Below are 26,589 nucleotides of genomic sequence, written 5' to 3' on the forward strand. Positions count from 1 at the left end.
GACAGGTGTGCAGACTTACAGAGAGCCTGCCAGCTGTGGAACTCAGGACGGGGAAGGCTAAGTTTCAGTCTTGCCAAGACTGCTGCTGAGGCTGGCTGTGCATGGGCAGGCCTGCTCAGCTGGGAAAGTTCGGGGTCAGACAAAAACCTCTTCTGGCCAAGGAGCTGCCCAGAGGATGTCACAGGGAGCCTCAGCATCCCTCTAGCAGACATGATGCTGCTGGAGCCCCAGCTGAGGGTGATGGGAGGAGTGCGCTGCGAATGGAGCTCCACGAGCAGCGCAGCCGCTGCCCCCGCGGTCAAGCTGGGGAGGTCTTGGGAGATCTCTGCCACCCAGCCTTTGCTCACACAAAATGCTTGGGCTCCTACTGCTCTCAGCAAAAATAACCAAACTAACCCACCTGAGCGCCCCAGCTCAGCCTGGAGAGGGAGTGGCATTATTCCTGGGAAGCTCAGTTATAGAACGAGTGGGGCAGGAGCCTCCATGTCAGGGTCTGCCCAGGCTGGGGCAGGTGGCATTGGGGGAGAAAGGTGTCCAGGCATCCCTCTGCCCCCCCCTTTTCCTCAGCGAGGCTCCTTGACACAACCTGTCTTGGCACACACGGGAGAATAGGGGTGGGGGCGATAGGTGGGGTGGGGGAAGGGAGCAATCACCCTGGACAGGGCTGGTTTCCTCTGAGTCTCTCTCTCTCTCTCTCTCTCTTCCCCGTGTGTGTGTGTGTGTGTGTGTGTGTGTGTGTGCACGCATCAGTAGGGATTTCTGTGATAGAAGCAGCCAGATTCCAGAGAGAGAGAAAGAGAAGAGGAGGGGGAAGAACAAGAGAGGGGAGGAGAAAATTGGGGGTGGAAGAGACAGACGGAGAGAGCAGCAGCGGGAGAGAGAGAAGAGAAGGGAAGCACAGCAGAAGAGAAAGAAGTGGAGGGGAGAGCACAACGGGAGAGCCAGTGAGAGAGCAGAGAGAGGGAGGAAGAGAGAAAGCAAGGGAGCAGGAAGGTGTGGAGCCAGACAGACAGCTTAGAGGGTTGGGGTGAGGGCAGGAGGAAGCAGAGGCAGAGCGGGGGCCGCCGGCGCCTGCCATCAAGAATCCCAGGGCGCTAAAGGCTCCCGGTTGAGCGGCGCGCCCTGGCGCTTGGTCGGGAAGTGGCGCGGGGTTCCCGGGTGGCTGCGCGCCCAGGTGCCTTCCCGGGCGGTGGCGCGAGGATCCGGAGTGGCTGCGCGCCGGGACGCCGGCCGGGGCGGTGGCGCAGGGCTCCGGAGAGGCTGCGCGCCCTCCCTCCAGGGAGCCATGGCGGCGGGGGCCGGGGGGCACGAGGCGGCGGCGGCGCCGAGAGGCTGAGCCGGCCGCGGACTGCGCCATGGCGGCGCCGGGCAGCGGGCCCTGAGCGCCCGCTCTGGGGCGGCGGCGGGGGCGCACCATGAACTCGTGGGACGCGGGCCTGGCGGGGCTGCTGGTGGGCACGATGGGCGTCTCGCTGCTGTCCAACGCGCTGGTGCTGCTCTGCCTCCTGCACAGCGCCGACATCCGCCGCCAGGCGCCCGCGCTCTTCACCCTCAACCTCACGTGCGGCAACCTGCTGAGCACCGTGGTCAACATGCCGCTCACGCTGGCCGGCGTCGTGGCGCAGCGGCAGCCGGCCGGCGACCGCCTGTGCCACCTGGCCGCCTTCCTCGACACCTTCCTGGCCACCAACTCCATGCTCAGCATGGCCGCCCTCAGCATCGACCGCTGGGTGGCCGTGGTCTTCCCGCTGAGCTACCGCGCCAAGATGCGCCTCCGCGACGCCGCGCTCATGGTGGCCTACACGTGGCTGCACGCGCTCGCCTTCCCCGCTGCGGCGCTCGCCCTGTCCTGGCTCGGCTTCCACCAGCTGTACGCGTCCTGCACGCTGTGCAGCCGGCGGCCCGACGAGCGCCTGCGCTTCGCCGTCTTCACGGGCGCCTTCCATGCGCTCAGCTTCCTGCTCTCCTTCGTCGTGCTCTGCTGCACGTACCTCAAGGTGCTGAAGGTGGCCCGCTCCCACTGCAGGCGCATCGATGTGATCACCATGCAGACACTAGTGCTGCTCGTGGATATCCACCCCAGGTGAGGGGCGGCCCAGGCCGGGGCTCTGGGAAGGGGGCGGGGGCACAGCGGCTCCCCCACCCCCGCGCCGGGCATCCTGGGGCAACCCCTTCACCCCACTGAGCCTCGATCTCCCCTTCTGAAAACTGGGTGGGGCCGCTGCTGCTGGACTTAAGGCAGGAGCTTAGCGCGTCGGCCAAGTAGAGGCTAAACAGCATGTGCCCCGCTTTGGAGTCAAACTTTGTTGGACTTTCTTACTCCTATTTTCTGTTTTGGTGCTTTTCACTTTAATTGGCATTTGGGAGGGCAGTGATCATTTGCACTGCTTAAAACCTTTAAGAGGTTTTAATTCGGTGCTGAGAGGATACCTAGCCGCTTAGGAAGCTCCCCAAGCACGCTTCAGGCGCCAACATGCTGCCCCTCTGGGTCTTTCCTAGCTCCTGCGTCTGCCACTGCCTCTGTGTGTGTGGATCCTGTTTGTGTGTGTGTGTGTGTGTGTGAGTGTCCTCGCCAGATGGAACCGAGCTGCATCTTCCCCTGTGGGGCCTTAACAGAGTGTCTGCTGGACTCTGTGGTGGCGAGGGGGGGGAGACCCTTCCACACGCAGCTGTCACTTCCGTGACTCCTGGGACTAAGCTTTCTCACCCCTCTGCCACCCTCCCCCGACCAGTGTTTCTCAGGAAGGCAGCCTGAGGTGAGCAGCCCCAGTGCACGTACCTGCTGGAAACTGCCAACCTCCCTAGGGAGTCTCCTCCGGAGAGAAGGAGGGAACTCGTAGCTCAGGTGTCCTGAGCTCACCTCGGTGCTCCCTGTGAGACTAGGAAGCAGAGAGGCGAGTGGCTGCCAGTGCTGGGGGAGCACTGCCATTCTATGGTCCTGTCGGACCCAGGAAAGACGGGGCACCCTTTTGGCGGCCTGGGACCTCAGGTAAGAGGGCTTTGACATCCGGATAGCACAAAAGGTGAAGCAGGCAGAGAGCTCCCATGGAGAGAAAGCAAGGGCCCCTCCCATCTGAGCAGAACCCTAGGAACCAGGGGAGCCCTGTGGGAACGGGGGCTGGATCTCTAGGGTGCAGACGTCCCCCCTCTATGGAGCGCCAGCTCATGTCAGAGGTGGGCAGATGGGAGACATGAATCTGAGCAAGGGCTCCTTCAGGTCTGAGTGTTTCTTGCCCATTAGCAATAAAAAGAAAGGTCCTTGAACGTCACTGTGCGTGCACATATAGGAGCATGTATGTATGTGTTCATTGTCCCCTCTTAGTGTGGCCATTCCTTGGTTACACACTGGACCAAAGCCTTTAGCCCCAGGATGTCCCCCAGGGAATCACATGTCATAGGTTACACATGATTGACCAGTGGCACACGTCACCAGAGCATGTGAATTGATACATGACAACTGATTGTGCTGTGCACAGCCGTCTCCCCTGCTCACGTATCAACTTATGGGGACAGACACATCACTCCACGTGCAGCCACGTGTGTGCCTTCTGTGCACACTGACACAGACACGGGCTGACTCTCATTGTGTGTGTCACTGTGTGTGTCTGTGCACAGTTCATGTGTTAAAAGGAAGACGGTGCAGCCCCAATTGCTACAAGAGCTACCAGTGCTGCTTCCTCTTCCCATCACCCACCGGCCGGGTGGGGGGTCTCCCTTTGAAAGGTGCCTCCTGAGGCCTCAGGGCTGCGCAGGAAGCTATAGGGCAGTGTCATTGCTCTCCCGGTACTTGAATGATTTCTATAACGCACCCTCACCCTGGGAGTCTGACCAGAGAGGAGGTTAAGCTGGGGAAGGAATCCGTTCTTATTTTAACCAGTACAAGCCCCATCCCTGCACTTTCTCCACCTTCCAGAACAAGGGGAGCCGTGGCTCCTTCCCAGCAGGTTTTGGGTGTAGAGTGTACTGCTCCTGCAAAGATACCTCACCCATTGCCCACTCTAGGCCAGATGCTGCAGTGTTCTCGGGGGGCTCAGGGCCAAAAGTGCGGCTGGGAGGATCCCCTGGTCCCCTCCATGAACCAGCATCCCTCTACATCGGAGTGAGGAATGGGCTCTTAGCTGGGAGTTGCCTTCTTTCTCTCCACTGGGGTGGAGGTGGGGGGGTGCATGGCAGCACTGCCGCTTCAGTGAGCTCGAGCTTGTCTTCCTCTGTGGAGAATTGAGAAGGGTGGCTGCTGGGCCACAGGGAGTGGACAGCTCCCTGACAGCCTGTGCACAGCCATCCCTCTTGGCCGCACCAAATTACTTCTCCCCCCAGATCAGAAATTCCAGAGTGAGCTCTGGGGAGCTGCCTCCAGCGCCCGCCCGCCTTAGGCAATAAACTATCAGGAAGATCAGCTAAGCCTCCAGGGCCTGTTTGGGGCTGAGAGCCCCTGGGACCTGGGGGTGGCCAGTCCCGACCAGCAGAAGCCAAGTTTCTCCCTCTGGACAGATACAGGGCAGCAGGGTGGAGTATTTGCCAGCTACAAGTTTTGCTTAACAACCACACTCTGATGGCTTCCTGGGACTCCACTAAAAGCGACCCATTTTGAGTTCTCTGAGGCCCAGGGTGGCATTTGTCAGGAAGCTCCCTGGTGCTGGCTGTGCTCCACCCTCAAAATGTTCTGGAAGGAGCAGGTTTCACTTGCCACCAAAAAGTGGAGTCCCTGTGCCCCTAATGCAATCTGGGAGTTAGAGGGACAACACCCAACCCTGAGAGACCATCCTCTGTCCTGTCTCCTTGTGCTGGTTTCAGGAGCCACGGCCTTTATAGAGCAGTTTGGAATCTGCATGTTTCTCGGTTGCTCATCGTGCTCGTTCAGCTCTCCCAAACCAGGCCTGCACACTGGCTATGGCCGAGCCTCCTCTTGACACTGCCTGGGGATTTGACGCCCATCCCAACATGGAGAGAAAGGCGGATAGCTGGGCGTCCAGGCCAGGACCTGCTGTTTCCAGCCCAGCCAAGGGGCACGGGTACAGGAAATCGAACGTGCTGGCGCATCCTTCATGCTGACTCTGACCTGGCCAGACGTTCCTCCGAACGTCCTGAAGCCCCTGCAGGACCCCCCCACCCCCACCCAGTGCCTCTGCAGCCCCCTAGTATACAGGGGCCTTGGCCAGTTTGGCCCAGTACTGAAGCTGGAGGGCATCGCAATTCTAGCATTGGAGCCTGGAAAGACCCATAGAGATACCCTCATTGGGCCCTTGATTTTAGGAGAAACTGGGAGACCCAGGGAAGTGAGAAATTGCCTAAATTTAGCAAATCTATAAAGTAGCTTAAGTCAAGACTCATACTCAGGCTTGCCCTAAGGTTCACGGATGAGGGGTTTGTGACCATATATACCTGAATATTGAAAAGCTCTAAATTAAGCTCACAAACTGTTCTACTCTCCAAAGGTTCTATCTATCTTGACGAATATACCTTTGTAATGAGCAGCCAGGCTGTGTCAGTTTAGAATTCTCAGACTCCAGAAGTTTATACTGGACCTGGTGGCAGGGAAGAGCAGAGCTGTCCCTAAGCTCACAGCTCACTTGCTTTACCTCCCCCTCAGCTCCACCGAGCGCTGCTGGGGGTCTTACCTGTGCAAGGCAGATGAGGAAGTTTGCAGGTCTGTGCTCGGTGCAGCTCAGTTCACAGAAGCCACCCCTGAGAACTCAGCACAGGTGGCCAGGGCCAGGGAAGATGCATGCACACTTCGGAAGTGTGACTGGAGCATTTGGACAAGGAGTTCCATGGTCTAGGTATTTAGTACTTGGCCCAGAGCAGAGGAATTGGGCTCCGGGTGGGCACTTCTGCTTCACACTGTGAGCTTTTCATTCGTGGGGAGGTGAGGGACCCCTGGCTGGGTCTGAGGGCAGGACTACTCACACCAGCATCCCGACCCCAAGCGCAGGGCTCTTTCCCACTGTTAGTCAGTGTGTCCCCCTGCCTTTTGCTTATTTCTGTTAAAACTGTAAAATAAGTCAGTTACTTATTTTACTGCAGTTACTCATGTCTGGGGCCCTGGAGAGATGACTATCATCTGGGGATAATTTAGGACCCAAACACGTTGCTGAGAGCATGAGAGTGTCTGGGGCTGGAAGGTTTTCAGTGTGAGTGCCACATTCACTTAATTGTCAAATATTTCTGGAATCCTCTTTGCCCTTTGCCCTCTTGCTGCAGCCCACTGGGGAATAGCTGGTGCACATCTGGTGTTTGTTGTGTTTTTTACCCCCAAATCTCATAATGCTGGAGATCTCATGTCGGCTTTGGTCTCAAAGAAACCCTGTCTTGTCCCAGCCTTCACCCCACGCACAGTCACAGGCTGGATGAATGTGGTAGGATGGCTTGCCTTGGGCAAGCTTTGGGCATTGCACCCGGTCCCACTCTCTGCATCTGAGAGTCCAGATGTTGAGTTCGTGTGGCTGGATGTAGTTTACATTTTCCTGGTGGTTTTATGAGAAGCAATGGGGTCTGGCGGACACAATCCCCAGCTGGGAGTCAGAAAATGTGGGACAAGTCTTGGGTCTATCCCTAACTCCCTGTATGACTTAGACATGTTATAAACCTTTCTGGAACTCAGTGTCCTCATATGCAAATAAGTAAAATAACAGCTCACAGGCCTGTATAAGATTTCTGGGAGCTCAGTTTTGCAAGCTACAGTGGGAATAAAATTGACAGCAAGTGCAAAGTGATTTTCTTATCCTAGGACTGTTATCCTGGAGGTGGGCGAGCTGCTCTCATATTGTGCTAAAAATAACAATAAGCTAGAGGGTTGTGCTGCTTCCTTCCGAGCTCAGGACTCTGGGCTGACCTTACCCACCTCCTGCCACATCCCTGTTCTCCCTTGGAAATCAGGAGAACCCCAGAGTTCAGGGAAGAAGTGATGGGGCGCCCCACTAGCACCACTAGACCAAAAATGTGCACCCACCTGCAGCCTGCACAAGCCATTTCTTCTCTGAACCTCAATTTCCCCATCTGTAAGCTGAGTGGGTGTATGAGCGGACAAGACTGCCGAGCAGTGTAGCCAGTCGGTCCCAGAGCAGAGCGACGCGGCTGGGCCTGTCTGAATGCTGGCTCCAGACACAGAATCCGCCCCACGGCAGCAGCCACTCGGTCCGGAGGCCCAGAGGGTGAAAGCCAGCATGAGAGGCGAGACTGGAGCCCAGGTCTCCTGGCTTCAAGTTCACTTTGATGCACCTCTGGGGTGGCCCCTGGCTGTAGCTGCCTCTTTCAGAAATGCATAGGGCAGGAAGAGAAGCAACTTAAGCCTTGGAAGGAGCCCTGTGGTTTGGGGAGCACAAGGTAGTGCTGGAACATAGCAATTGTTTAATAAATGTACGTTGAATGAATAATAATAATGATGATGGTAAACATGCCTTGAGTGCTTACTCTAACGCAGGCACTTTCCTAAGTGCTTTATATGTGTTAACTCAGTTCATGGCAATCCAACCCTGTGAGGAAGGTGCCGCTGTTATTCCCATTTTACAGATGAGAAGGTTGATGCAGAGAGGCTATGCACATGGCCTAAGGCCAAATAGCAATTAAGTGATTTGAACCCAGAAGTCTGGCTTCCCATGACCGCACCCCATCGATGAGCCTAGTTTGCCTGATACACTCAAGGTTTCAAAGGCTTACTTTAACGAAACTAACCTGGGACAGATTTCTAGCTTATTTCCATATCTTTTGAGAGGCCACTCAGATAAACGACTGAGTCTTAAGGTGTTCTCTAAGGGCTATTCATCCGAGTTTAGACACTGGTCTGGGAATGCAGGCCGTCTCCTCTGCCTTCCGTCCACCCCCACCTGCACCTGCATACCTCACACGGACTGGAGGACTTTGGTAGAAAACTTTGCAGAAACCCTGATGTAGCTGTGAGGTCAGGAGATTTAAGGTGGAGTCTGCCTTGCCTTATCGGGTGACCTTAGGCAGAGTCACGCCTGACTCCCGGCTGCAAATTCTCCTCATATCTGGAGGGGATGGTGCCCGGTGCCTCCCTAGGAGTGGGGGGTGGGGGACAGCGCAGTGGCAGGTGATGCCTGAGATCCTAGAGGCCGACGGCCTGAGTGCAGGTCCTGCCACCACCCAGGGGGACCAGTCATTCTGGGTTGCCCGGGATGGAGGGGCTTCCCAGGTGTGGAGCTTTCTCTTCTAAAACCGGGACAGTCTGTGGCAAACCAGATGTGAACTTTCAGTGCTAAATCCAGGACCGTTCCCAGTAAGCTGGGACAGGTTGGTCACCCTTCTGCCATCGTTCACCTGCTGTGTGATTTCGGAAGCTTCTAGATTCCACTGTGCCTCAGTCTCCCCATCAGAGAACCAGAAAGCATAATGGATGCAGGCTCAAGCTGAGTCGTTGTACTGAATACACTAATGCATGTGAACTCCCATCACAGAATTTAATACGGTATGCATTAGAGACCCCCAAACTGTGGATTGTTGCTATTAATATCAGCTATTAGTAATATTCTGTATTAGTAATACATTTTCTGCCATTATGAAGCCTGTTTGTAGCAAGCCAAACTCCAGTTCCCCACTCTTTAAATTCCTGGAAAGGCACAACTCAAGGCGGAAGGAACTGCAAGATTATCAGGGCCTTCCATTCAAATTAAAATAGGGTCGTCCATCTGTAATAGGAAATCTGATGAAGAAGGCTTTCAATTAAGATTTATAATGATGGTTCTTGTGAGGGAAGGGGAAGCTGTTCTGGTATAAACACTGCACGTGAAGGTTCTCCCTACCACTTGCTTTCCTTGACTAGACCAAACTATTTTTGGAGCCTGGTCTCTGCCATCCAGACCTGCATCTGCCAAGTTACCTTCACTGCCAGGGCACTGCTGTCCATAGACTGCTTCCATTTTGGAAACATATAGATCATTTTATAAGTAAGCAGTAGAAACATGAGACTGGAACTCGTGGAACCTCGTACCGGGCTGCCCTTTCCCAGCAGTTTTTCCTTGACCCCGGCAATGGGCAGACTTTCTGTTGCTCCTGCATTTCCCCATGGCTGCACAAACTAGCCCACGGCTCTCAGCTGGCATCGGGGACATCTGTTCCTGACTGGCCCTGAGAAGGGCAGAGTCAGGGAACATGGTGTGGTCGGAGACACAGGCGTCAGTCCCCCAATTCCATGCTTGCAGCTGTACGGCCGACGTCCCAGGGACTCTGGTAGTCACTTAGCTATTCCCAGCTTGGCCTCTGGAGTAATCAAGCAGCTCCTCCCACTGTGACCCTGTGATGTGGTGCTCGCAGCTCCAGGAAGGACAGAGGTTTTGGGTGGAAAAAATAGGGTCCCAGATGCCAGGAAAAGGAAGCCCCAAGCAAGACTACACACTTGTGTCTGTGGCTGCCCCAGATGCAAAAAGTTCAGCTTTGAGTCACACGGCCCTGGGTTCAAATCTCAGGCCCACTTACCAGCTGGGTGACCTTGAACAAATCACTTGGCCTCACTGAGCTCACTGACTCTTCTTTGTCGATTGGGCCAGGTAAAACTCCACCTGGCAAGTAAAGCCCACCTGGCCGGCCTGTGGTGAAGATGCACATTAAAGATAATATGTAGGCAGTGTGGAGCTCTGGGGCTGGCACAGAGCAGGTGACTAGTAAACGATGCAGGTAATAATAACAAACTGATGTTCACTTATGCTTACTTTATTTGCTAGGACATTGTACTGAGTGTTTATGCGTTGAATGCCTTTTATGCATTTATATGCTTTATGCAGTTACTTCTCCCAACAGACCTTTGTGACATATTATTATATGTCTACATTTTGCAGATGATGACACTGAGGCTTAGGGATGTCAACTAACTTGCCCAAAGTCACACAGCTACCGCCCACACTTTACTTCAGGTCCCTCTCAGCCAAGTTCCCGCACTAGGGGCTGCCTCCTGGGCTCCTGGAGAGCAGGGCCAGTGTGCTGCAGGGTCACGGTCTCCCTCTCTCTCTGCTCAGTGTGCGGGAGCGCTGCCTGGAGGAGCAGAGGCGGCGGCGGCAGCGGGCCACCAAGAAGATCAGCACGTTCCTGGGGACCTTTCTTGTGTGCTTTGCGCCCTACGTGGTCACCAGGTGAGCCTGGCGGGGGGGGGGGGGGGGGGGGGTGGCGCGCTCAGGGGCTGCGGGGGAGGGGGAGGGGCGGAGCAGGGGACTGAAGAGTTAAGCAGGCCTGAGGGATCCTTAGGAGGCACCTGCTCCCACGGGCACACATTCTTCCTGAAGGGTGTGTTGGGGGCAGGGTGAACTGGACAGGTTCGGTAAGAAGAATGACACAGGCTGTTCTTCCTTAGCTGTGGATTTTTTGGATGAGACTCAAAATCAAAATGGTTGCAGAAGGCTCCTCTATCCAATTCCCAAAGCACGTCACTCTAACCTTTGTGCCCCATTCTGACTCCCCATCAAGCCCCTAGAAGACTCTAAAGAAAAGACAAAGGGGAGAGAAGACTGAGTGGCAGTGGTTGGCTCTGAGTGTCCTATGAATGCAGTGCAGCCCCCCACCCCAGGTCCCCAGCCTGGCCACTCTGGCCAACAGCAGGGCACAGGCCACCTGCCCGGGGAGCAGGGAGCACCCTCCATGCCCAGCCCCATGGACCCACCTTCTGTCGGCTTGGGGCATCTGCCATCCTCAGATTACCATACCCTGGCCTCAGGGCTGGTGCTCCAAAAGCCAAAAGTAAAAGACAAGCAGAGACTCAATCAGCTTTTAGACTAAAAGTTTAAGATTTTATATCCAGCATCTTAGCTATTCTGGAAGTTCACCATGAACACAGAACTTTGACGTTCCATCAGGAGGTGGATGTAGGGCCTTTGATTGAGCCTGGGAAATAGGACCTGTGCAGGGCTTTCTTGAGTGTGTATCCGTGTGTGTGGGTGTGCGTGCGTGCGTGTGTGTGTATATTTTTGAGAGACAGCCAGAGACACATGGAGATAGAGAGAGAACATCCAAATAACCTGTCATCCCAGCACCCTCACTTTGCAGCCTCAGCTGCAAAGGAGCTGGAAGGGACCTCCCTGCCCAGCTATGTCCCCAAGCCTATTTCCCTACCCCTGGGGATGGGGGGTCCTCTTTCCTTCAGAGGGTCCCTCTGGTGCTTGGTTCTCCCTGGCTAAATCCTGGCTCCTTGGAGCTGTACCCACTGGTCCCATTTCGGCTTTCTGGGGCCAGTGGGAGTGCCTGACCTCTCCTCCCAGGACCCCTGTGGGCAGCAGACAGTGAGCATCTTCCCTGCACCAGATGACATGACCGCAGGGTGCCTGCCTCTGTCTTCCTGGTGGCACACTGCTTCCTCCAGGGGACATCTAGTGGGCCTGCACCTCCCCTTAAACCTGGGACCTCCAACAGCCGGGAGTCTCTGGATGGGTGTGAGCAGGACAGAGCGGAGTCATCAAGTCATCCTTCTATAACTATCCACTAGGACTCACCACTGCTGACCTTTGGGGGTGGGGGTAGGACTTGGTTGTGGGGGCACGTCCCCTGCACTGTAGGCTGGTTAGCAGCTGCCCTGCCTCCACCATGTAAGTCACACTACCCCACGTTTTATTTTGAATGCTGTATGGCAGGGGTCACATTTCATTCCTTTTTCCATCTGAATGTCTCCTTATTGCAGCACATTTGTTGAATTGTTCTTTGGTTCGTTTTTTAATTTGTTTGTTTTGGCTTGTTTGTTTGTTTGGGAAGTGCATGGGCCAGTAATCAAACCAGTCTCCTGTGTGACAGGCAAGAATTCTACCACTGAACTATCCTCGTACCCCCTACCCCACGTTTTGACAATAAAAATGTCTCCAGACATTGCCAGATGTCCCCTGGGGGCACAGAACGTCACCTGGCTGAGAACCCCTGGTCTAAACTCTCTACCTCCAGCCAGGAAGCCATAACCCCACGCTTTCCATAGGACACAAAGCCCATGTGTGGGGACAGGAGACAGTTGATGTTTGTTTTTCTCTGAGGCAGGTGTGACGGATGGACTTGAGTGAGCCCACCTGAGTTCAAATCCCAGGCCCCCCCACCTCCTGCCCATATGACCTTGGGCCATGACGTCACCTCTCTGACCCTCAAGCTTCCATCTGTAAAACAGAAGGGATGATAGTGCCTGCCTCTCAGGGACATTGAGAGGGTGAGAGGACATCAAGCATAGGGTAGGGGTGGGGCAGGATGTGGCACGGGCTGGCATGCAGGAAGTGCCTTGGGAGTGCTCCCCAGGGCACCCCTCCTCCCTGTGATGTGACAGTGTGGCTCCCAGGGCCTGGCCAATTCAGTGAGGGAAGGAGACCTCAGGAGGGCAGGCCAGGCAGGGAGACCCTCCCCATAGATCCCGCAGCAGCAGGGGATTCGGGCTGAGGAGGTGAGTTGGATCACTCAGAGGAGAAAAGGTTCTGTGGATCCTACTTAAAACCATTGGAGTTTTCTCTGGCTAATCTCATTTCCAAAACAGAACTCTCTCTCTCTTTTTTGTTTTTTCCCAAGTACAGCCTGGTTCATTGTAATAGTGCCCAGGAAATGATGCTCTAGTAAGATTGGTGGCAGACTCGCAACTCAGCATGTGCCCTCCAAATGATCGGGTACACTTTGAGTTTTTAAAAACATTTGTGAAACTATTCCTCCTTCATGGGGATGACTGACATCTTACTAGGAGGAGAAAACTATATCCAGGAAATGTCATAAATATAAAAACTGACTCTGTTGAAGCCCTCACCTGCTCCCCATTGCCCAGACCAGCCCCTGCCTGGACTTTCTTATATATGTATATGAAGAGGCCATCCTAAAGAAACCTTATAAATAAGCAAAAATGATCCTCGTTGCATTTCTCAAGCACTTTCTCTGTGCACAGCATAAAAGGGACTCTGCAGAGGGACAGGAGCTGGTGAGGCCCTGCCAGAGACCCTCTGATAGGGACACTGGGTTTGTGGGTCCAGCCCCTGAGCCCACTGCACACTGTGCCATCGGGGGTAGGCACAGGCCGAGGGTCTGTGGCAGGGAGAGAGGCAGCAGCGAGTTGACCTGGCTGCGGCTGCGTGGACGAGGCTTGGGAAACGGGCCTGGCTGCAGGGGGACAACCCGAGTGGAGGGGCAGTAGGTGCCAACATCTGGAGCGGCACTGTCCACCCCGGGGGCCACCAGCCACAGGTGGTGACGAAGCACTTGAAATATGGCCTGTCCAAATTGAAGTATGCTGTGTTAGACACACACTGGATTTCTAAGACTTGGTATAACAGAAAGTACCAAATCTATATAAATTTATAGATAAGGAATGATTTTACCTTAATCACAGTGAAATAGTATTTTAATATATAGGGCTAAATAATATATATTATTAAGATGAATTTCACTTGTCTCTTTTTTACTTTTCGAACACGGCTACTGGAAAATTTGGAATGACATCTATTTCTGTGTTCTGTAGAATGACATTCTATTTCTGTGGACAGCACTGGTCTAGAGTCGGGGGAGTCTGGGGAAAAGGCATGGGGTGCCCTTGCTCCCAGCTCCCCTTCTTCTTGGCTTCTAGACCACTAGAATGATCTTTCACTGACCAGGAACCCATTGGGATCTCCATTCTGGCTGCTCTAAGGGAGTGTTTACAACTTCCTGCTTCAACCTTCCTTCCCCACTGTGGCAGCCCTGCCCGGAGCTGCTCATGCCAGAGTTTGTCCAGAAGACGTCCTGTGCAGCTAAGTCAGTGCCTTCCCTCCATGGGATGGGGTACACTGAGGTGGGGGCCCGAGGAGGATCTGAGTGGGGGCATCAGTCCCCATGGCAGGGCAGCAGGGGCAAGTTTGTGGTAGAAATCACCCCAAATCACCTGAAAGCACCCCTGTCTTGGAACCTCCTCCCCTGCCATGACCTCATCCCCCGCCCTTTCTGGGATTGAAGGAGAAGAGATTAAGGCCAGATGCTTGGTGTTTATAATAGCTGGGAGCCCCCGGCCCATCCCGGGGAAATGGGCGTGTGTGAACTCGCTCATCGGCCACCAGTGGGCTGCACGTGCGTGCTGGCACTGTTGGGTCCACTGCCAGACAGGCTGCAGCAGCTACAGGAAGTGATGCCTCATAGGAAGTGATTTCTTATGGAGAACCTAGAGCTATGGGTCTGGAGGTGAAAGTCCCTTGGAGATCCACTCACCCCGGGAGGGCAAGTAGGTTGTACGTGACAGACTGGACTCCACTCTGGGTGTCTGGTGGAAACACCACATTGAAAAAGACTCAAAGGGAAATGCCACTAGTGACTGGGAAGGCTGCTGGGAGGGAGGCCAGGAAGAAGAAGAGACAACCTGCAGTGTGGTCTTGCTTGTCCTAATCGAGGTTTGCCTGTTTGACTTCACATCAGAATCACCTGGAGAGCTTTAAAAGCAAATCCATGCCTAAACCTCACGTCAGACCCATTAAATTAGAATCCCTGGAGTCTGGGCATTAGAACTTCAAAAGCTCGCAGGTGAGTCTAATGCACAGTCACTTTGAGAGCCAGCACATCCCACCCACCCCATCCCCTGTTTTATCAATGAAGTGACTGAGGACTGAAGGTGAGGAGGGGGCTTGTTAAATCATTGCCCAGAGTCAGGCATGCTGTCAGTGGCGGAGCTGGGCTTCCAACCTCAGTAGGCTCCCACTGGCTCCTTAATCTCTCAGAAAGTTCTGGTGGGTCTTTGCAGAAACCCAGTATTCCCCTGCTTTCTTGCTCAGTCTTTGGCTGTCATGAAAGGGCTTGGCACCCAGAGATTCTTCTTCTAACCCTCACCCAGGACCCTCTGCCCACCAAGGCAGATCACCCAGTGCTTGCTTAATGGGCTGTCCTGGTCTCAGCCACCTTACACAGAGCCTTTCTGGGGGTAACAGAAGTCTGGGAACAGGGTAGGGTGGGCCCAGGAGAGTTTCAGAGCTCAGAGTCAAGCAGGTCCCCTCCTTGGTTGCACACCACAGACTCCCAGGGACAGTAGGCACGGCCTCTGTGGCCCTCTTGGCTTCGAGGTCCTGAATGATGATGAAGAGGCAGGAGAACTGAGCTCAGCTGCAACCCCAGCCCTAAGAGGTGCGGCAGACAATGAGGTGGGTCTTGCTCTGCCAGGTCCCTGCAGTACAGTGCCCCTGGCCTAGGTAGGTTCAACTAGTGCCTGGAGACCACGTGGGGCCAGAGGTGGGACATGCACAGTAAGAAGTATAATCTGGCAACAGGGTCAGGACCTGACACCAGCTCTGCTTTCTATAGCACTCAACAGTTTACTCAGCTGTCATCCTCCTGGGAGCTCCCAGGCAGTGGGAGCCCTTCTTTATGGAGAGGGGAGCCAAGGCTCAAGGCAGGAGCACAGAAAGAGATTCCACAAGGATATTCGGGTTCAGGGAACAAAGGAAACAAGGTGGCCTGAGCCCAGCTTTGGATACCACCTGGGCAGCCCAGGGACTTCCGATCAGAAGGTTGGTTCTCCTCTGTACCTCCTTCCTGTCCATGAAAATCAAGCTCAAGCAGTGGGCTGATCCTATGGAATCCTGAAAAGTAAAAACAAGCTTGGTCTCTTAACTAAGTGTATATCCCACTCTTTGCGGCAAACTGTACCACCCACTGTACCTGCTTTATCTCCCTATTTTACAGCTGAAGACACGGAGGTTCAGAAATCTTATAGTTTGCCTGGCTTTGATGCCCACCCCAACCCTTCACACAGCACCCCTCCACTGCCCCTCAGCATAGAGAGCTCGAAGGCTTGCATTTTCCCACCAGGGATGAGGGGTGACACTTTGTACCACAACCCACTCAGAACTAGAATTTCTGGGATGATTGAGACCAAGCTGTTGGCGTGTCACTTAAACCCGTTGTTGAGTTGTCAGGGCAGCAAATAATATTTTCCACAACTCCGCACTTACCGTGTCTGTACCCGGGAAGCTTGCCTTGCTACTTCCACTCTTTCACTGGTTATAGATGGAGATGTGGGCAGGGGTGTGGGTTGAGATCAGCACAGCTGCTGGGAAGGCTGAGGGTTGACAGAATCAGAGTATCGAGGACGGGAATGGGTTCCTGCTATGACATCTGTCACCTCTTTGTGTTGATTGAGAAGATCCAGCGGGCTGGGGAAGTTTCTCTTTTCTTTGCCCCATTCTGTTACATCTGCCTGATGACTGTCTCAGAGGGGGAAGCGTCATTCCTTGATCACATCTAACAGGAACCAGTGAAGTATTCAAATAGGTTCTCCAACAAGCTTCCCCTGCTGGAAAGCCACTGCCATTTACTGAATACCTATCATGTGCTTATAGGGTATCATGCCTTATTGCATCCCGTACTGCTGTTTTGCAGGATAAGTACTAGCATCCTTGCTCCACAGATGGGGAAATTGAGTTAAGAGAAGTGAATTGAGTTGCCCAAAGACATACAAATCATGAGCAGCAGAGTCAAGACTTACAGCCAGGTCAGTGTATTAGTCATGGTCTCTCTAGGGAAAGAGAACCAACCGGGGAAATCTGTAAATATTATAAGGAAGTTATAAGAATTGTCTCACATTACTGTGGGGATAGGCAAGTCCAAATTCCATAGGGCAGGCTGCAAACTGGAAGCACCGATGAAGGGTTTCAATGAATTCCTCAGTAGAAGCTGGCTGGCTGATATAGAGATGGAAATTCTCCCTTCTGAATGCTGAAATCATCATGTCTCCTTTTAAAACCTTCAGTTGATTAGGTGAGGTGTCTCTCATTGTTGAAAGCAATTTCCTCAGTTGACTGTAGATGAAATCAGCCATAGATACAATCAACTTACTGATGACTTAAGTCCATGAAATGTCCTCACAGTAGCAATCAGCCCAGTGCTTCCCTGACCAGAAAACTGGACACCAAAACCTGGCAAGGTTGACACATGAACTTAACTATCAGAGTTGTGTCAGGCCCATTGGCTATAACTTAGCCTTTAGGCCACGTTACATCTCCAAAGCCCAGGCACCAGGCCCTGGAAATAAAGAGATGCCCCATGTCCAGGGGTTCAGTCCACCTTGCTAGGCCCAAGCATCTTGCCAGTGCCTTGGAGTGAGCCCAGACATAGCACCCAGCTCCCGTGGGTGAGGCAGGCAGGTGGGAGTTGCTTGTGTAGCAGGAGTGGTAGGTGGGAGTGGAGTCGTCCTCACCCTCCCACCTGGCTGAAGCCATGCTGCCTAGCTGGAGTGGGGCCCAAGGGGGCAGCGGTTGCTGTTGGCAGACTCGGTTGGCATGGTTCTGAGCATGTGGCCAATACATCTCAGGGAGACAGTCCAACCAACTGCATCAGCCTAAGGCCCTGTGCACGCTGTGACCAGCATGTGGAGAGTGGAAGGCTATTTGGAAACCTCCAGCTCCTCTGTTAGTAGGCACCAGATGCCTGCATTTAACCCACTTACGCCGGGCCACGTTGGGTCCCACGGTCTCAAAGCCTGGACCGCATGGGACTCGTTCCAGGATGGATGAGCAGGGTCTGCAGAGTCTCATCCCAAAGCTCTAATTAAATGCCTTCCGAATTAAAATAACTGCGTCTATAAAGCATTTGTAAGGCTTTTGTTTATGCGCTTACAAAAATAATGATTGTCCCAAATCATCAGAGTCAAGCTTTGACGCATTTGCAGATCTGACGGCACCATTATTTTGGCTTTTCAAAGTCATGAAATGATGCGGATGGGAGAGGGCTTTGAGACGCAGGTGGCTCCCGAACGTTAATATTCTATTAATAAGATGCCTTTTCCATACTAAGAAGGCCTCATGAAAATGTAAAGCATCAGCTTCTTACTCACAGGCCTTCAAATATGCAGGCTGAGAGCTTCAGAAGTATTGGGAAGATGTGGGTCGGCTTCCCAGGGAATACTCTGAGCCCTGCTGCATCACTGTGTGGGGGTGGGGGGAGGTGGGGGGAGTGGATATGAGGGGATAGGAGGTGTAAAGAGAGCTCTAGCTTACCACTTTAAATTCGAGAATTAACTCTGCCCTGCAGCACCCAAGTCAAGGAAGCAGGTAGGGCCGCTTGTTTAAATCTGGGTTCTTCCAGGGCTGTGTGGCCTTGGACACAGGGTTTGCTTTGCCGCCATCCTCTTACAATAGAAAGAACAATAGCCAAGAGCTTGAGATGATGTTTCTGAAGCAGCTAGAAGGGTACTGAGCCCCCAGGGGCCTCCAGGAGGTGCTGGGGAAAATGCTGCTGTGGTTCCTTACCTGCTCCCCACACCTGGCTTCTTCTCCCTGGGATTCCCAGTGTTGAGCAGAGTCTGGACATCAGTCTCTCCAGGGGCTCAGAGAATGCCTGTGAGTTCTGACTCATGTGCCCCCACCCTCTACCCAGGCCCAGGCCTGCTGAGGCTGCTGGGTCTGGATGTGAGGTCTCTGCAGGTGAGGTGGGTGGGAGTGAGGGCTTCCTGTCCTCACGCAGCCCCCCAGCGGTGACTGCCAGCTCACAGAGACCCAGATTGCAGGGCTTCTTGCCAAGAGGGGAGGCAGGGCACCAGGGAGGGTGCCACCCCCACCCTAGACACCTTCCTGATTGGGGGGAGGGGCAGGCAGGTAGGAACAGTGTGGGGAGCGCATGACCTGCGTGCACCTGCTCTGCGCCTCTCCCAGAGGCAGGAAGGTGCACAGTTATGTGCTCTGCTCTGATTTATTGTCTGGCTCTGCACCCCGCCGCATTTTACACTCCCCACCCCACACCGGGCACTGCCCTGACTCCTCTAGGAGCTCGGCGTGTGTCGGCAAAGCACAGGGAGCGGGACCCCCCCGCGGTGCTTGACTATGCAGCTCTGACTCCAGGCCTTGGACTCAGAGCCGGGGACGGGCGGCCCACGCTGGGTGACCCTGCTGCCCAGCCAAGTGTGAGGACTCTCCCCAGGGGCTTCGATGGGGAAACTGTGCCGGGGCTGGTTCTGGCAGGCGGGTGTGCATTCTGAGCTCAGAAGCATGAAGGTTTCCCCCTGAATGGAGCCTGATGGCAGACAGGTTTTTTCTGGTTCTTAACCCCAGGGAGGAGGTGAATGCCAACTTGGTGCTTAATGGGAGGTCTGGGGTAAGGGGTTGGAGCGAAGCCTTTGGGAAGAAACTCCAGCTCCAGAAGGGCAGAAGGGGCCCCGACCTCCTCTCCAGGCTGCTGATGTTTTCGCAGGCCTGGGTGCTCACAGGGCTGCTGGCGATGGGGCGGGACCAGGGGGCCATACGGAGGTTTTTATGGCCAAGGACCCAAGAACTGAATCTTGCTGACAACCACCTGCTTCCCCACAAAAGAGGAAACAAAATCCCACTTTACCAACACCTGGGCCCATTACCCCTAAGTGCAGGGCTCTAGGGCCAGACCTGGGCTGGAGACAGGTTTTTACTCCAGCTGCAGCTCCAGCTCCACAGGGCCCTGTCTGACCAAATTTTGAGACTAACTTGTCTAACCCTGACTGCTGGGAGGGGTTGGGGGTTAAGTAAACCATCAGAAGTGGAGTAGGAGCAGAACTCACAGCCACCCTGCCACTAGGAAATGGGACTAAGCAGGTTAATATTGCTTCTTCCTTGGGGTGTAGGGGAGGCTTTAGGAAGGGGGTGAGCAGGGCTAGACCTCGCCTAAAAGGGCTGAATCGTTCGCTCCCTGAAAGGTCATCTTGAGGGACCTTGTGGTCATCCAAAAGTCCACCCTGACCTGGAATTAGAAGGAGGCAGTGTGTCAGCGTGGAAATCCTTGCCTCTACTCAGACCCCATAAACAGTGGTGGCTTGGAGCAGTCAGATGAGCTGGGAGCACAGCCATCATCACAGGCAGAGGTGGCCTCTGGGTGCCCAGGGAACGCAGGTCAGCCAGCTCCATCTGAGCACCCAAGGGGGCTCCAAGCTTCAGCCTGGCCGAGTGCTACCCAGAAGGGGGGCCAGGCCTGTACTCCTGCAGAGCATCTCTGCGTGGAGACCTTGACAAAGGCCAGACCCAGGCTGTTCTAAGCAGGGGTTGTCATGTGCATCGTGGGGAGGGGCAGGTGACCCAGGTCTGGATAACACATAGCAACCTGCGGAAAAGGGGTTCCCGGGGCTGGCAGGATCCCAGAGCTCCTGTCATCCAATCCACACTGAAATTTGAATCCCAGAGTGGCCAGTTGAAAGGATGTGAACTGGATGGAGCTGTATTTCCCAAGTAGGAGATCCTGGCTTGTTGCTCAACCATTCAGAGCCTCGATTTCCTCTTCTGTAAAATGGGAATAATAATACATATTCTGCAGGATAATTGTGAGGTTAGCAATTGTACACAGCAGGTACCTGGCCTGAAGGAGACCCTCACCTGACAATGATTATCACTGAGTTCAGAGCTTTTACATTAGATCTCCGAGATCCTAATGCAATCGCGTTTACCTCTTAATTAATGAAGTGGTGAAATTTTAATTGTCCTAAATAATTTTATTCGGTAAACTACAGGACCTGCACATAATAATTTTGATCTTGATGGATAGTTTGTGTGATGTTTTACTCTTTTAATGAATCCTTTTTTGAGACTTTAGTAATATCCAAAAGGCACGACATTTTGGAAAAGCAATTTGGCATCACTTAGAAACAGTGTGTTGATGTTCAGCTATTTTGTCGCTTTTCTTTCAGGTGTGATATCTGAATTCAGGGGGATTTTTCCCCCTAAATTCATGACTTCCCCAACTGATTTCTTAGAGTACTGATTTCCCTAAAGCTAACAGCTCCATTTTCCTATTCAGGCTCCAGAAGAAATGAGAGGAAATGTGGCTGCATCCTCCTCAGTGTCAGAGGGCCCAGGCAGACAGTGGTGCTGAAAATGGGGGGGCCAGAAAGCGGAACCTCAGAACAAGCTCATTAAGAATCTATTTGAGAAAGGATGTTCGAGTAGAGAATCTCAGAACACCTCCTCCTACCACCAGCTTCCTCCTCCTTCCCCTCTGCAGGCTCTGCAGCCCATCCCCTCAACCTCGGCTCAGAGAAGCATTCAGAAAAATCAACTGCAGCATTAGAGCCCATGCTGGGTCCTTTGTGCACTTGAGCTCTCACCTGAGCAGCCCCGGGGCTGAGAGCCCTGCTGCCTTCCATCCTGTGGACCCCAGCAGAGGGCAGGGGCCAGACCCCCCCGACACAGTACAGAAGTGAGACACCCTTCCCCCACCCCCATCAATCAAAGTATGGAGGCTGACCCCTGAGGAAGATACAGGGTTGAACTCCCAACGCAGAGCACAGGGGCAGGGCCTCCCTCAGTCACTGACTTGCTGTGTGACTTTGGACAGCCCTTCCCCTCTCTGGGCCTCAGTTTCCCCATTTGACAGTGGGTGGGCAAGAGGGTGATTTGTGATCCCTAAACTCCCTTCCAGCTCTGTGAGTCTTCTCTACTTTATATTATGGCTGGATAATATTCAACTATGGCCAAGGACACACTTGAGAGAGGAGAAAATGGCTTGATTTGAGGGCAAGTAACTGTGTCCTCCAAGGAGATTGCATTTACACACTGGAGGCTTTCAATCAGTTCCATCCTGGCAGTTAGCACCATTAAATGGGGCTTTGGATGGGCCCTGGGAGCACTCGAAGAATGATCCCTGCTGACACAGGGACTGCATCGTCCCTTGCCCCACCCTCAGAGAATGAAGGTCATTTTAGGGTACCCTGACCACTGCTGACATTAGAGATTGCCAGAACCCCAGACCTGGGAAGAGGCCTTTCCCTCCAGCAGATGCTTTCCCATTGCACATTCTTTCTTGCTGCAAGACCTGACTTGGAAATTTGCAGAATTTTTGCAAAACTATTCTCAGCTGTTCCTCCGAGGCAACATCCTTAGGAAAGCCAAGCTAGGAGTTGAAGCAAAGAATCAGACTCTTCTAGCTGAAATTATCATAGAGCTGATATTTAACCACGTCCCTTTTCATATGAGGACATGTGGGCCTGGGGAAGTGCAAAGACTTGCCTGGAGTCACACAGCAGGTCCACTGCTGAGCTGGAACCAACAGTCAGGGACGCCATCAGATATGATCCCATTCAGCAGAGATGCTGGTGTTCCAGAGTGGTTCCTGATGTCACAGTTCCCTGGCCTTTGTGACCTTGGGCAAATTAACCTCTATGGAAACTTCTTCCTCATGTGTATAATGGAGATAATCGATCTCATCTCCCAGGGCTAAATGAAACCGCATGCGTAGGGTGTTTAGCACAGCACCTGCTATAAAATAGGTGCTCCCCATAGCACAGCACCTGGTATAAAATAAGTGCTCCCCATCCTTGGTGCTTTTGGTGTCTGCTGTTACTGTGGTGGCTGCTACCTGAGGGGCAGTCTCGGGAGCCTGGGACTTGGTCCGGGGCCCCCCGTAACGGCCTTCCCCTCTCTCCGCAGGCTGCTGGAGCTGTCCTCCGCCGTGCCCATCGCCTCCCACTGGGGGGTGCTGTCCAAGTGCTTGGCCTACAGCAAGGCCGCCTCCGACCCCTTTGTGTACTCCTTGCTGCGACACCAATACCGCAGGAGCTGCAAGGACATCCTCAACAGGCTTCTCCACAGACGCTCCGTCCGCTCCTCCGGCCTCACAGGCGACTCCCACAGCCAGAACATTCTGCCAATCTCTGAGTGAAGCATGCTGCTCCTGCTGGAGAGTTTAGAAGGACACGGCTGGTGAGAGGAAGGGAGGGAGGGCTTGAGGATGTCACCAGCTGCCACTGACCTGGCAAGCCCAGAGGTCCCTGTTCCCTGCTTGTAGGGGTTCCTGCTTCCCATTTCCTCAAGGACAGATGTGGGACTGTCCCAGTTCATCACCAAAGGCTGACCGTGGCCAGACCAATGCCTTCTGGCCTTTCTATCTGAGAAGCTCCTCGGAGCTTCTAGACTCAACAGAGGTCACCCTGGGGGTGGCGCTCAGCACAGCCACTCAAGGCTGCAGGGTACCTGGGCCAGGTGGGAGCACCAAGCTGGAAGGACGTGCTGGTTCCGTAGCTCATTCTGGTCATGCTGAAACTGAGGCTAGCAGTGACTGCTTGGCCCCAGATCTAACATGGCGAGTGATCTCCAGTCCTTCCACTTGACAGTGGTAGCTGCTTTAACCCAAATATGTTCAGCTGGTACTAACTGCCTAGCTCTCAGCTGGGACTCTTGGGCCTGTGCCCAAGGTGGACAAGTTTTCCAGCTAGTAGCTACCCAATTGTCATTGACCAGTTGTCTTAGAAATGGTTACATTGGATTCAACTTTGGCCCCCACTCACCCACCAAAAAGCTAATGTTTTTGTGTATAAACAATCGTAGCATGAAAATGGTTTAAATAGGCAGGTAATATACTTACTAAGTTCTTTGAAGTCTGACCTTGAAGTCACCCCCTTCCAATTTACATGTTATAATTGCTGGAACCAAGTGAAACCAGGAGAAAGGTGGTGGGCTCGCCACCATCCACCCTCATCCCTAGTTCTTGACCCAGGTTTTCAGGAAGCAGCTCACATGGTCTTACACATCTCTGGTAAGTCCTGTGAGACAGACAGGTAGGAACTGACCTAAACAGGGCTTTGCCCTTGAATTTAAGTCACTGGATTCCATTATGTGGGTGGCTTAATATTCCAGTTTCTGTAAGTCTATCAACAAAGAGCAGAAGCTTTCCAAAGTTATCAAGAAAAGTAACCTGTGCTAATGATAAGAGAGTGAAATTTTATTAAAATCTCTAATACATATGCCAATCCATTAGTAACCCCATCTTGATGTAGTAAAAACCAAGGTGAGCAGACAATGCTTTCTGCCCACCCACTTCTGTTTACCATTTCAAATTGATTTTCTAGTGCTGAGAGCAGTTATTTCTCAGTTCTCTGTTCTAAGTGCTGGAAAGAATGAGAAGCAGTAGACTCTGATGGTTCCTTCTCTCCTACCAGCTCTGCAGACCTGAGCTTTGGAGTTGTGGGAGAGGAGGTGACAGTCCAACACGGGCAACCAGGAAGAACCTGTTGGTTTCCATTGCGAGGTAGCTCCAGTAATTAAAGATGGAGATGTGGTATTATGTCTATATGAAAAGTCATTGTCTTATCAATTCTTAGCTCCAGAGACTGAACTCTGTTATAGCTTTTATTTAAGAGACAAATAACTAGTCTGTCTTAGTCCTGTGTAGTTTTAAGGTTTCCATGAAGATAGGATGGAGACAGACATGGCTTCAGAGGCCCTGACACCTCCCCTTTTTGCTCAGAGGTGTGCTCACACCTGCCTGGCAAGGCACAGTCCTTCCCAGTTCCATGTTCAGTAATGTCATGCTGGTGGCTTAAATCAGCCTTGGCGGGAGAATTTATATCAGAGAAATCAATAGATGCTACAAATTAGGACTTCCTACCCGACCCCCACAAATGACCCCAAGAGCTGGCTGTCAAATATCTACCAGCACACCACTGCCTAGACACGACTTTGTATGCGTTACTGATACAAAATTCCTCTGGTTTAGAGTCCTTTGGCCATTCAAGTTCAAATCATAACACAAGCATTAATTGTGCAGACTTTCTGTAGTCCACCACCTGTCGTCACGACACGCAAAGTACCACCAGTGGAGTTGAAAGCAAGCACAGAGCCAAGAAAATATTCAGAATTGAACCCACAAGGCTGTCTCCCCCTTCACACAAATGCATGCAAAGATAGGCAAAAAGTAGAGTAGTGTCCCACTGGTTGAGGTCAGCAGACAGTCAAATTCATCGATGTCAGTTTGTAGGAATAGCTCTATCAAATCCCCTTTTTGCTTGCCCTATAAAGGCAACATATTTTATTCCTGGGAGCAACTAGATCTCCCTTCTTCAGCTAAGACACAAGATCTCTCGTCCACAGCACTACATCTTGAAAAGATACATTGCATAATTTTCACTACATCTCTGGAATTGCTAAAAGGCCAATAAAACCAATAGTATTGGCATCACATAGACAAAAAATCCAGAGAAGTGAATTGATTGGGCGTTTTCGTTAGTATTTAGACACAGTCATTAAAACCCAAGGGGAAGTTAGAAGAAAATTACTGCTTAGCCAGCAGCATCAACCAAGTCTGCTGTAATTACATTTAGATAATGGCTATGTTCGTCTATATCCAGTCCATATTTTGCCCCCTGGCTTCATTATACCCAATGAATTATCTACCTCATTTTGGTAATTTAATTTATCAAACTTAACATGGTTTTCTCAGGTAATAGAAATGTCAAGAATCAGCATCTATTTCAAAGGGACTTGGTTTATTTGCTTGACTTCAGCCCAGTGGAAAGCTCAATCTTTCATGCCTGCGTTCTGCTGGACAGCCAGACTGTGTGAAAACATTTTTAGAAGTTTGAAAATAAAGCCAGGAAAGAAGAGACCATCAATTCCATAACCCACACAGAGGGCCCAGTTTTAGCCCTACAGGATCATAATTTTAAATTCAGCCCAGGATGGCCTTTTAAAATCTCCCTTCAATTGCCCTAGCTTTCCTTGGGCTTCTTCTTGAGGGGTTGGATTTCAGAGCCCCGAGATTATTGGACTGTTCATTTGGGTGAGTGTCGTGGCACTTGGGGTTTGTCTCAGGGATGGGTCGCCTCCCAAAGATGCTTCGTTAAGAGCCTGCCTGTTTTCACTTAGAAATCAGGCTGGGGGAGGAGGGGCAGGTGACTAGAAATCAGCTCCAGCTCCTGTCACCATGAGCAATAATCTCTCTCCTCGTGTTTGTGAAATTAGTTTTCTTCTCGGTGCGTTTCTCTCTGAGAGAGGATACAAAGAGTAGGTTTGAGCTCATTTTCTGGTTGTCCTCCTTTCACAAACCTGGCTGTGGGTATCTGAAGCTTTCACAGGGCTGTGACATCACTCCTGGAAGGCGGTGAATTTAACTGCAGTGCAGGACAAACTAATTTGCCTGTGATTTTTGGATGAGGATATTTTATCAAGTGCCAGAAATTCTCAGCCTTTGGACTGAGAGCATCATGGGGAGGAGAGATGTCGGGGTGAACTAGGTCTCCCACTACTTTCCAGAATGGTCTCAAAGCATCTGGAGTGGAGTCAGTGGCTCTTAAATTTGACTGATCACCACGGGAGGTTGTTTACAATGCAAATTCCCACATCCTCTCCTCAGATTTAAGCAGGTCTGGGTGGGACCTAGGAGTCTGCATTTTTAAATATCAGTTCCCAGGTAACTGATGCTTCTGGATAAACTGGGCATATTTAAATAGATAAGTTTCAATTGTCTTATGTCTTTCTCTAATTCTCCAAATATTCCAATCTCTGGCCTTATTAAGAGCCACATTCCTTTCTATAGGGGCTTCTAGTAAATGCTAGAAGTATTTGGGTTTTTGGCAGATGTCAGACAATGATGGGTGACTTGGAGCCAGGACACCTTGTTAGAGCAAGGACACTTGCATGGGTCAAACTCTGCCCAGGCAGCCTGCAATGGGAGGTGATGGCAGCTGGCATTTGGCCACTAAGCCGAGCATGTCCTACTCCCTTCACATCTGGCCTCCAGCAACAGATGCTACGTCAGCTGAGGCAGGGCTAGAGAGAAACATTTCAAGATGCAAATACCTGTTTCAAGCTCAGTCCAGTTTGGCTGATCCTGCCAATGCCCCTGGAGCAGCTGGGAATAATAGCAGCAGTCCTGGGAGCTAGTAAGCATTGAGTGTGACCAGCATCAGCCACCATTCTAAGTCCTTTGGATTAGTCTTCATTACTTCTCATAGTAACC

The 26,589-nt window shown here is 52.5% G+C and overlaps 1 protein-coding gene across 1 annotated transcript; it reads left to right on the forward strand.

Annotated features, from left to right (window-relative positions):
• Nucleotides 1-1,415: 1,415 nt before the first annotated feature.
• Nucleotides 1,416-23,914, forward strand: GPR26 (G protein-coupled receptor 26). Its single transcript, XM_077124435.1, has 4 exons — nucleotides 1,416-2,083; nucleotides 9,969-10,082; nucleotides 22,284-22,556; nucleotides 23,792-23,914. The coding sequence occupies exons 1-3, from the start codon at nucleotides 1,416-1,418 to the stop codon at nucleotides 22,513-22,515; spliced, it is 1,014 nt and encodes a 337-aa protein (XP_076980550.1). The 3' UTR covers nucleotides 22,516-22,556; nucleotides 23,792-23,914.
• Nucleotides 23,915-26,589: the final 2,675 nt, after the last annotated feature.

The sequence above is a fragment of the Tamandua tetradactyla genome, chromosome 13 (assembly GCF_023851605.1).
Source record: "Tamandua tetradactyla isolate mTamTet1 chromosome 13, mTamTet1.pri, whole genome shotgun sequence".
In the NCBI taxonomy this organism is placed as follows: Eukaryota; Metazoa; Chordata; class Mammalia; order Pilosa; family Myrmecophagidae; genus Tamandua; species Tamandua tetradactyla.

Coding starts and splice junctions, on each gene's coding strand:
- GPR26 (XM_077124435.1), top strand. CDS start 1,416: ATGAACTCGTGGGACGCGGGCCTGGCGGGGCTGCTGGTGGGCACGATG. Junction 2,084..9,968: donor CTCGTGGATATCCACCCCAG/GTGAGGGGCGGC, acceptor CTCTCTGCTCAG/TGTGCGGGAGCGCTGCCTGG. Junction 10,083..22,283: donor GCGCCCTACGTGGTCACCAG/GTGAGCCTGGCG, acceptor CTCTCTCCGCAG/GCTGCTGGAGCTGTCCTCCG.